The sequence below is a fragment of the Adiantum capillus-veneris genome, chromosome 11 (assembly GCF_014529385.1).
Source record: "Adiantum capillus-veneris isolate H3 chromosome 11, ASM1452938v2, whole genome shotgun sequence".
NCBI classification, from domain to species: domain Eukaryota; kingdom Viridiplantae; phylum Streptophyta; class Polypodiopsida; order Polypodiales; family Pteridaceae; genus Adiantum; species Adiantum capillus-veneris.
The window spans coordinates 75,190,325-75,199,751 of record NC_140941.1 but is presented as its reverse complement, the minus strand read 5'-3'; the positions used below and the strand labels follow the sequence as shown (position 1 = coordinate 75,199,751).

The 9,427-nt window shown below is 40.0% G+C and overlaps 2 protein-coding genes across 2 annotated transcripts; both read right to left on the bottom strand.

Moving 5' to 3' along the window:
• Nucleotides 1-1,472: 1,472 nt before the first annotated feature.
• On the bottom strand, nucleotides 1,473-4,245 carry LOC147447454 (uncharacterized). Its single transcript, XM_086523623.1, has 2 exons — nucleotides 3,468-4,245; nucleotides 1,473-1,510 (listed from the first exon to the last, which is right to left on the bottom strand). The coding sequence occupies exons 1-2, from the start codon at nucleotides 4,243-4,245 to the stop codon at nucleotides 1,473-1,475; spliced, it is 816 nt and encodes a 271-aa protein (XP_086379749.1).
• Nucleotides 4,246-4,300: 55 nt separating this feature from the next.
• LOC147447453 (uncharacterized) lies at nucleotides 4,301-6,165 on the bottom strand. The gene is made up of 3 exons (XM_086523622.1): nucleotides 5,772-6,165; nucleotides 4,843-5,336; nucleotides 4,301-4,732 (listed from the first exon to the last, which is right to left on the bottom strand). Exons 1-3 carry the CDS (start codon nucleotides 6,163-6,165, stop codon nucleotides 4,301-4,303), a joined length of 1,320 nt encoding a protein of 439 aa, XP_086379748.1.
• Nucleotides 6,166-9,427: the final 3,262 nt, after the last annotated feature.

Here is a 9,427-nt window from a genome sequence, read left to right as displayed (position 1 = left end):
ACAACATTCCAATTTCCTACGCTATCATACATTGATGAACCTTTTGTAAAAATAATCCCACAAACTCTATCGTCTTATTTGAACCTTCCAAAATTAGGATACATTATACATACTTTGTGGATACACATCATAACAGGGTCTCAATGGTCCCTAATTTCCAAAAGCAAAGGGTTTCATAGGAGGAAGTTTGTTGTTTGCAAAGAGAAAACAAAATTTAGGCACGTGCATATGCATCAATACAATAAAATATCCCATTGAAGTGGTTTGATGTGCATGACTCCAATCTGAAGTTGTCTACAATGGTCATTACGAACTAATAATGGGGTCTGGAAAGTGCTACCCAATTATTTGAGAGTGCATAAAGTGAATCAAATCTAAAGGAGTAAGACAATTTCTACTTGTAAACCTAAAGATAACTTTCAGAATGAAATGTAGATGGTGGAAAAATATCATGGAATCTATCAAGCTTCCAAGTAGTTCATTGCAACGTCCTTGAAGCTCACATAGCTAAGCATAGTTGTAACAATGGAAGCCTCTTTTCTAAAAAAATGCTACCTTATGACCCGAAGCCACAAAGGTAGTACCTCTTATTGTTTTGACAAAAAATATCATCTCAACCAAAGTCTCAAAACTTAATTTAAGTATACTCTATGGCTTCATGCCATGTAGATCAAACAACACAAGTATAAAACCAAAAAAAAAAACACGTTCACTAATTTATCCTACCAACGTAGTTCAAAGCAAGGTATGCTTTAGTACATCAACATAGTGAATCAAATTAACACACAAAAGTACGTGCTTCAACTATTTCTAGTAGCCAAGGTTGAACGTTGCTATATGGCATGGCCATCAGAAGCTCGAGCCATCTTTGTCATCAATGCATTCAATCGATTCAAATGGACCTTGAGCCGGGTAACCTCTCCTTCTAAAGCAAGGACCTGGTCCTTAAGTGCATCAATTTGGACCTGGATTTCCCTATTGGGCATGTGTGAGCTTTGCATTGATTCAAATTGTTGCTCCATGCGCACCAGCATGTTGAAGTGGTTCTCCTCAACCTGGGCCATTCCTCCATTGAAGCGTTGTGCACATAAACGCACCTCATTGCGAAGGTCTACAATTTGTTGGCCATTTGCTTGCTGAGCCACATCCAAAAGTGCTTCCAAGTGTCGTTCGAAGTCCAATTGCCTAGACTCACTATGGACAAAGAAGTCCCATAATGCAGGCATGAGTTCATGATTCCCATCATTTACCACAGGATTAATAGAAGAGGATCCCACGCATCGAGCACTTCTCTTTGCCGCTCGAACATTGGCAAACCTTGGAGGAGTGGACTCAATACCATCCGACTCGGTCTCAACGATGGCATTGTGATTCATGTTTTCCATAGTTGTACCATTAAAAAGTACATCACAATGCATATAAAGTTGAACTATGTGTCAACTACCACAAAGGAAGCAATCCCTTGCACAATATTACGAATTTAACATCTTATCATACAAAAAAACATAATCTACACAAAGCATAAGAGGTGCAAGTTCAAGAAAAGACACAGAGAGACTTTAATGTTTTCCTCAAGCAACATGCATGATTTTCTCTCTTCCTTATTGCACATCTCTCTCTCTCTCTCTCTCTCTCTCTCTCTCTCTCTCTCTCTCTCTCTCTCTCTCTCTCTCAACCTAGCAACCTGTCCTCTCACAAACGTGAGGATCAATGCATAGAATTGTTGTGCTTAAACAAAGATCTCTAAGATATGAACCTAATATCTTGGATCCCTCAAACTCAAATCGCAAGTGGAAAACCGTATTGCATAGAATTACAAAGTCATAATAAACACCAAGACATTTAGAAATGTATCCAGATTTTCAAAGAACATTGCCTAAAATGGATCACAAGCATGGCAAAGCTATTGTATGTTTTTCATAGAAGCAAAAACAGTCAAGGACATTATCGTGCCACAAATGATCTAAGAGGCAATATCAACGTAGCTCGCTTCATCATGCAATTGGCAATCGGCTTGGAGTTTCTCCATTCCTAAATTAAGGACCGTTTTTCCATCCCAAGGTTGATTATCTCCTGGATTAACAAACAATAGTAGTAAAAAAGGGAGACTTTTTTTAAAATAATACAATTGAAGCACCAAACACAACAATTTACACATACCAGTTATTGCAGCTATGTGTGGTACTGCCAAACATGAAAGTTGTTTAGGCAAGTAGATTTGGTAGATCAACTCAGCGAACCTAGAACTCTGGAGGTACTCCCAATCATCGGGAACGGAGTATTTTTCATATCTAGCAAACCATTGAGCATCATCTTCATCTTGGGAAGACACACACTCCTTCCTTATCGAGTAGACACCGTACTCAATGTCGGAGGAGTATTCCAAAATACGCAATGTAAAGATATCGATAGATGGCAACTTCCTAAGGTCCGTAACACATAAGGAAACAAAAAAACCATGAATCTTACTTTATGCCGTGAATTTCTGATTTCATGCACACACACCTGGTCTTGTAGTGCTTGCGGATGGTCCTGAAAATTTTTTTGTGCGCCAAAGGTGCACACCAAAAAAGTGGCTCTGCTTAAAATAATGGAAAAAAAAATCAAGGTCCCAAAGATAACATAATAAGTCTCCACATCATGTCTTAATGGTGGACAAAAACATACCAGGATGTTGATGATCTTCTACATTTAATAGAAAGGACACCTCGGAGATGTAACTCATTTGATCCATGATCTATATACCCAAATAGAAACCACAAAATATACAATGTGAGGAAGGAACAAAACCTTCACATGACATAGTTTAGTATATATTATGGAGAGAGGTAGAAAATTAATTCACAAAATATTTTATGATTTGAAACATATATAAAGAAGACAATTATGAGAAGGATTGGAGCCTTAGTATGGCATTGATTGATATCTCATGGTACATAATGTTTATTGTTAGTGCAATTGTTTTGTAATTACATCAACGTCACGTAGGAGAATTTTCACTCCAACAGTTGAGCGTGCGCGTGACAGTGCAACATACAATTGTCCATGAGTGAAGACCGGTGTCACCAGGTATAGGCCCAACATGGTAATGCTTTGGCCATGTGACTTATTTATCATCATACAGAAAGAAGGATTGGAACCTTCATATGGCATTGTTTAATATCTCATGGTACACAATGTTTGTTGTTAGTGCAGTTGTTTCGTTTACATCAATGTCACGTAGGAGAATCTTCACTCCTGTGGCTGAACGTGCACGTGACAATGCAACATACAGTTGTCCATGAGTGAAGACCGGTGTCACGAGGTATAGGCCCAACATGGCAATGCTTTGTCCTTGTGACTTATTTATCATCATACAAAAAGTCAATCTAACTGGGAACTACCTCCGTCTAAGAACAAATGGAAACTTTGTACCAGAAGGCACAAAACATATTTGAGGGATGAAAACCGAGTGCCTACCCGTGTACCTGTAATAACTTCTGCCTCCAGAACTCTTGCATGAAATGCCTTGCACACCAAGCGTGTCCCATTACATAGACCTCGACTTGGATCAATGTTCCGTAGTAGAATTATTGGGGCATTCATTGTCAACTCCCAGCAATGTGTTGGAAATCCACCACCCAAGGTGAGACTATTTAAAAACTCCACAGAGTATAAGAAAGGATCTTGCATCGAGTTTTCCGCCACAGAGTCAGCACTAAAGTATTGCACAACATCACCTTTCATTGTGTACAGGGCCTTAGCATTGACAATATCAACTTCAGAGTTTTTTGGAGCAAGGATGGCCCGCTCTCTGAAGTATTCTGCATGGACCACATCTTTATCAATTTCTGAATAGATGCAACCTATCAATACATCCAATGAGGATGAAGAAAGCACCATGTGACAGGGGATTTCTATCATTTGTTCATAACCGATTGTCAAAGTCCCATTTCCTACATCCATAATCCATTCTCTATAGGCAGAATTTGCAACATCACCACCTCCCACACGCATGTTACGTGCCAATCTAAGAATCTTCACACGATTCCATAAGTGCGATCGACAAAGTGTAGCATCAACAATGTCAGCACGCGCTCCTTGGAACACCACTGGTAAGATCTGTCTGAAATCTCCCCCAAGAAGCAACACTTTTCCACCAAATGGATTTGTTGAGCACATGATATCTTGCAAAGACCTGTCCAAAGCTTCGAAGGCATAACGATGCATCATAGGAGCCTCATCCCACACAATCAACTTGCACATTCTAAGCAATTCAGCAAGTTGACCTTGAACAGGGATATTGCATGTGCTACAACTATCAAGGTCCAAAGGGTATCTTGAATCTAGAAGTGCGTCCATTTCGCAACAATAATGCTGAAATACCAGAAGATGCTGTGGCCAATGCAACTCCTCCTTCTCCACGCACACGTGACAACAAACAATTATACAAATAAGTTTTCCTAGTCCTTGCAGGACCATCTAGGAAAAAAATAGCCCCACCATCAATAGTCAATCCATGCAACACTGCCTCAAAAGCAATCTTTTGATCTTCATTTAGACTCTGCTCCATTTCACGTGACACGGATAGCTCTTGCATTGTGTCAAGGCATTGCTCTTGGAAAAGCAAGCTATTTTCATCACGTGTCACAAAGCGTTCATCAGGCATTGGAATTCTAGGAAATTCAGCTAAACTTTGTCCAAAAGTACCAAGAATGTTATGCAAATCTCTCAATGCATACCCTTCAGCAACCTGTGCACAACCATCTAACGACTCATATCTCATCTCCAACATGTGTTGATAGTCCTCATACAAAAAAAGTCGAAATCTTTCCCATAAGAGATGAGGGGAGGAGGGTTCACAAAACAATAGATGGTCACAAACAAATGTCTCAATTGCAAGCCTGTATGTGTACTGCAAGCTTCCTCCATGCATCCGAACCATTCCCCATCATCTTCCAAGATATCCCTTGCAATGCATGCTGCCTTGAATGTTGGAAACAATACACCATTTGCAGAGTGTAGATCCTCAAATGATTTACATCCTTTACAAATAGTCAAAAGCAAACGGACATAATATCGTTCACCTGCAGAGGGATGCACAAAATACATCCGCCCAATAGTGTCCCCACGACGTCTCTTTGTCCATTTCTTGGAACCCGAATTCCACACCCACTTTTGAGGAAAATCAATGTACAAACTATCGTTTGCTTCAGAATTCTCCAAGTTGCATGTGAACCACTCTGTCAAAGTGGTCTTCTCTGCATTATCTCTTTGCAAGACATCATTAAGTCTATCATTATCTCGAAAAGTCAACATTTGACTAGCCGGAACATGCACGCTCAATCTCTGAACAACTGGTGCGTCATTGTGCAAAGGATATTAAAAAATTCTCCAGCAAGACTCAGATGCAGATACATAGCGGCCATCTGTGTACATGTCTATCTCATCAATGTTCACCCTTTGTGCATCACGTACCGATGTATGGAATCTTACAGTTGCCCTATCATGCCCCTTGTAGATGTACTTATAGACATACTTGACGGCTGAAATTGTCGAGCATACCTCAACATTGATATGCGCATTAAATAGTGTTGACGAAATAGGATTATATGGCACAACCCATCGGTTATCAATAGTAGAACTCCTAACCTTGGCGGTGAAGCCATTGTTTCGTCACACATAAATGGGGTAGCCATTATTATCCATGCTTGTTTGCTCACAAAATGAACATGGATATTTTCTAATACATCGGCCATCAACCATGCAAGGAGATGAACTATTGAACTCACCGCATGGACCATGAATGTTACAACTACCAATGATATCATGCAGCACTGGAAATCGATTTTTATCTGGCAGCTCTGCACAAACCATCTTGTCATAGTCAAATGTTGATTGAGGCTTACATCGAGGATCTAGAATCAATAATGTATGAGAATGTGGCAAGCCTCTCTTTTGGAACTCCACAACAGACATGTAAGCCACCACTTTCCCAAAAATATCTTTCTTTAAGATATACTTCATCATGCTCGAGTGTTTTAAGAAGAAAACCCTGGTGGTTATGTCTGGTCGATCAGAGGAAACCTGTCCTGGAAGTAATGCCTCATTTATTTCTGGCCATTTGGGGTTACATGTGAATGTGATAAATAGGTATGGCTTTCCCTTTGCACGCACAATTGCCATTGCATCTTGATACAATTGGTACATGTGTCGAGGGCCGCCTATAAAAGATGAGGGTAAGACAATTCTTCAACCTGCAGACCGTCCAACTACAGCATCACTCCCAGACAAATGCACCATGTCAACCAAGCCTGCATACAATTCTGCCCTCAACGTCTGCTGATTTGTACGGACCAATGCAAGACGACATTCCTCAATGGCACAATATGCATCAACCATAAATTGTTGAAGTAAACGACCCCCACGAAGCAAGCATGACTCTATATCAGCACGAACCTGTAGCCGATATGCATAGTACTCTCTTTGAGTGACACATTGTCGACCAACCAAGGCATCCAAAGGGCCATGCACATTATCATAAGGAAGCTTGATATGCCATCCATCTTCTCCCCGTGGAAAGGAAAACATACAATAGTGGCATGTACGACCTGTGTAGATTTGAAATCCTTTACAGCCTTCCATTTTGACAATGTATCACAATGTCTCGATGTCCAACTGTTTGTACATCCCCTTGACCTGGCATAATCGCAGCAACCTCATTGCCAACAGGTATCAAGTACTGCCTGGAAGTATTTCTATTCTCACAAATTGTCATTTTGATCTCCACACCAGGACTGTCACGTAACATTCTACCAACATTATAGAAGGCATTCGCATACGGATTACATGATCGCATCATCATTGATAATGCTTCAAGAGTGGACAAATTCAAACCATCCAAGGCACTCATATGATTCCGAACCTCATGCTCAGTATCATATACATATATCTGTGCAAATTTTGGAGCCCCTGCTTCATGTGGTAGCAAAGAACCAATTCGATGGTACACACCGCCATGTACACGAAAGCAATATGCACTAGACCTACCCATCAATTTCTCATCAATGGTAGCTCCAAGAGATGCAAATGCCATAACACTATTGTAACTCCTGATGTTTCTTCTGAAAGACCTACTCAAAGCATCACTATTAGTGAGTAGCCTCTCCAATACATCTAGCGGTCTTGCAAGAGGAAAGAGGGATACTTTCCCACCTTTGCAACAATATTTTCCCATTGATGGTGTATCTTCCTTCTTCATTTCACACGGCCAAAGACATGCACCACAAAACTCACAGAAGGAGGACATGGTTCCTGTATGATCTGTAGGCAATGAGACATGTATCAATGGTAGCATGGAAGGGTGGACACCTCGTAGACATGGATAGGCATGTAGAATGCAAGCAATTCCTCCAAGTGATGTGTCATGAACATACGGGACCTGTTCCTCATTTTGAGCGTCTATGAGAGGGCAAAAGTGTCCGTCATGTTGATGGCGTTGTTGTCTTATGTTGGAGGTGCGTTGCCTTGCCCGTTGTCGACGATATCTTCTTGTCGCATCCAAACATGAAAAAGTGTGATGTCTTCGTCCTTGTCCTTGCATGACAGTTTGCAAAGAAACTTGTGGAATAGTAACATCACCATGGATAGAACCCTTCACAAATGTGGAGGGACTCCTACCACGACCATGGCCATTTGTTGAACATGGCAAGGCATCCTCTAGCAAGTATATCGTACGTTGTATAGTGAGTTGACGTTGATAATTTCGTGCAACCTTTCGGCGTGCACGCACATGAGAGGAATGACTTGTAGATTCAGGAAGACAAAGGCATGTGTCCCTTGTCCTCATAAATGCTTCTATCAAGCAACAGAGAAAACACTAAGTTCATAATGAGTGCATAAGTTTTATCATTTTAGTTACTCCCAAATGAAAGCATAAAATATCCTCAATACATCATAGTATTAATTAAAGTAGTGTACTTAAGGTAGGGAAGTTCCTTATCTATACTAACTTCCAAATGCAAGCATATAATACCCTCAACACATCATATTAATTGGAGTATTATACCCAAGGAAGGAATAAAGAGTGCGCATGAGTTCAAGGCTTGTTTGATAGATCCTTTCTATTGCTTTAACAAACCTTTCCTTTCACGCATCCTCCCACTTCTTCTATCAGTAAGATATTTTAAATTTAATAGACGTCATAGGATAAATTGAATATGAAATGACACCATTGGAGTTGAAGACTCAGTTGTGAGACTTCTTGAAGGTTATTTAGCATCTCCTATCATTGGTTATCTCTATGACATCAAGAACAAATTTTTCATGGGTTCTTGCATGAAGAAGGAGAGAAAGGTTGAACCACCCAAGTGTTGTAAGAGTGGTTTTGTGGTTTTCTCACCCAATGTGGTAGATTGGCTTTTCCAATTCCTTCTCCAAATATTGTAGGTTGGTTCTCCCAATTCACATTGAAATAATATGCTTAGGTATCAAGACTCATCGGCAAGTCTATTAGCATTGCTCGTATGACATTCAAAACCTGCCCCGTAATGGGGTCTTCCTATTGTGCTACAAAAAGTGCCTATCATGGCTACCTGCATGAAGAAGAATAGGAATCTTAAAGTTTGGTAAATTGGTTATCAGAGTTTCTTGCCCCGTTGCAATAGACTGGCTCTCCCAGCTCTCTCTCCATTTTTTTTGACTGCTATGCTAAGAGCAAAAGTTTCAAGGGGTCTTGCTTGTCTCATGCAATATTTCTCAGAATAACGTAAATGAGGTAAGGAGTTCTACGTTTTCCACTGTAATATGAGGAATCACTTGGGTTTCATTCAAAATAGCAAATTTTGGGGTTAGTTTTTTGTCACAAATTTTCTTGACCGCTCTACCTCTCTCTCTCTCTCTCTCTCTCTCTCTCTCTACCTCACAATGCTAGGAATTGCATGTGCCATGTGTTTTTTTTTTTGAAATGCAGAATGCCTTCTTTTATATAGGGAATGTTGAGATGAGGTTACATTTGGACTCTTTTATCTCTCTCTATGGTGCTAGAAAATGTGTTTATCATTGCTACATACATTAAGAAGGAGAGGAAGCTTGAAGTTTGGTAGATTGGTTATCAGAGTTTTCTGTCCCGTTGTAATAGATTGGCTCTCCCATTTCCTTCTCCATTTTGGACAGCTATGTTGCCCGTGATTAAGAGGAAAAGTCTAGTTCATTGACATGTGGACATGTCAAGGGGCCTTACTTGTCTCATGCAATATTTCTTTCTTAGAATAACACAAATGAGGTAATGAGCTCTACGTTTATGACTGTAGTATGAGGATTTACTTGGGTTTCCTCTAAAATAGAAAATACTCGGGCTAGTTTTTGGCACAAACTTTCTTGATTGCTCTCTCTCTCTCTCTCTCTCTCTCTCTCTATATATATATATATATATATATATATATATATA

Bases quoted from the DNA above. Each gene is read 5' to 3' on its own strand.
- LOC147447454 (XM_086523623.1), bottom strand. From the start codon at position 4,245: ATGTGCAAGTTGATTGTGTGGGATGAGGCTCCTATGATGCATCGTTAT. The intron at 1,511-3,467 runs GTACACGGGTAG...TGCTTTGTGTAG, and splicing joins GGAGGCAGAAGTTATTACAG to ATTATGTTTTTTTGTATGAT.
- LOC147447453 (XM_086523622.1), bottom strand. From the start codon at position 6,165: ATGGCAATTGTGCGTGCAAAGGGAAAGCCATACCTATTTATCACATTC. The intron at 5,337-5,771 runs GTGAGTTCAATA...ATGACGCACCAG, and splicing joins TAACATTCATGGTCCATGCG to TTGTTCAGAGATTGAGCGTG. The intron at 4,733-4,842 runs GTGAACCCTCCT...GGTTGTGCACAG, and splicing joins TTGTGACCATCTATTGTTTT to GTTGCTGAAGGGTATGCATT.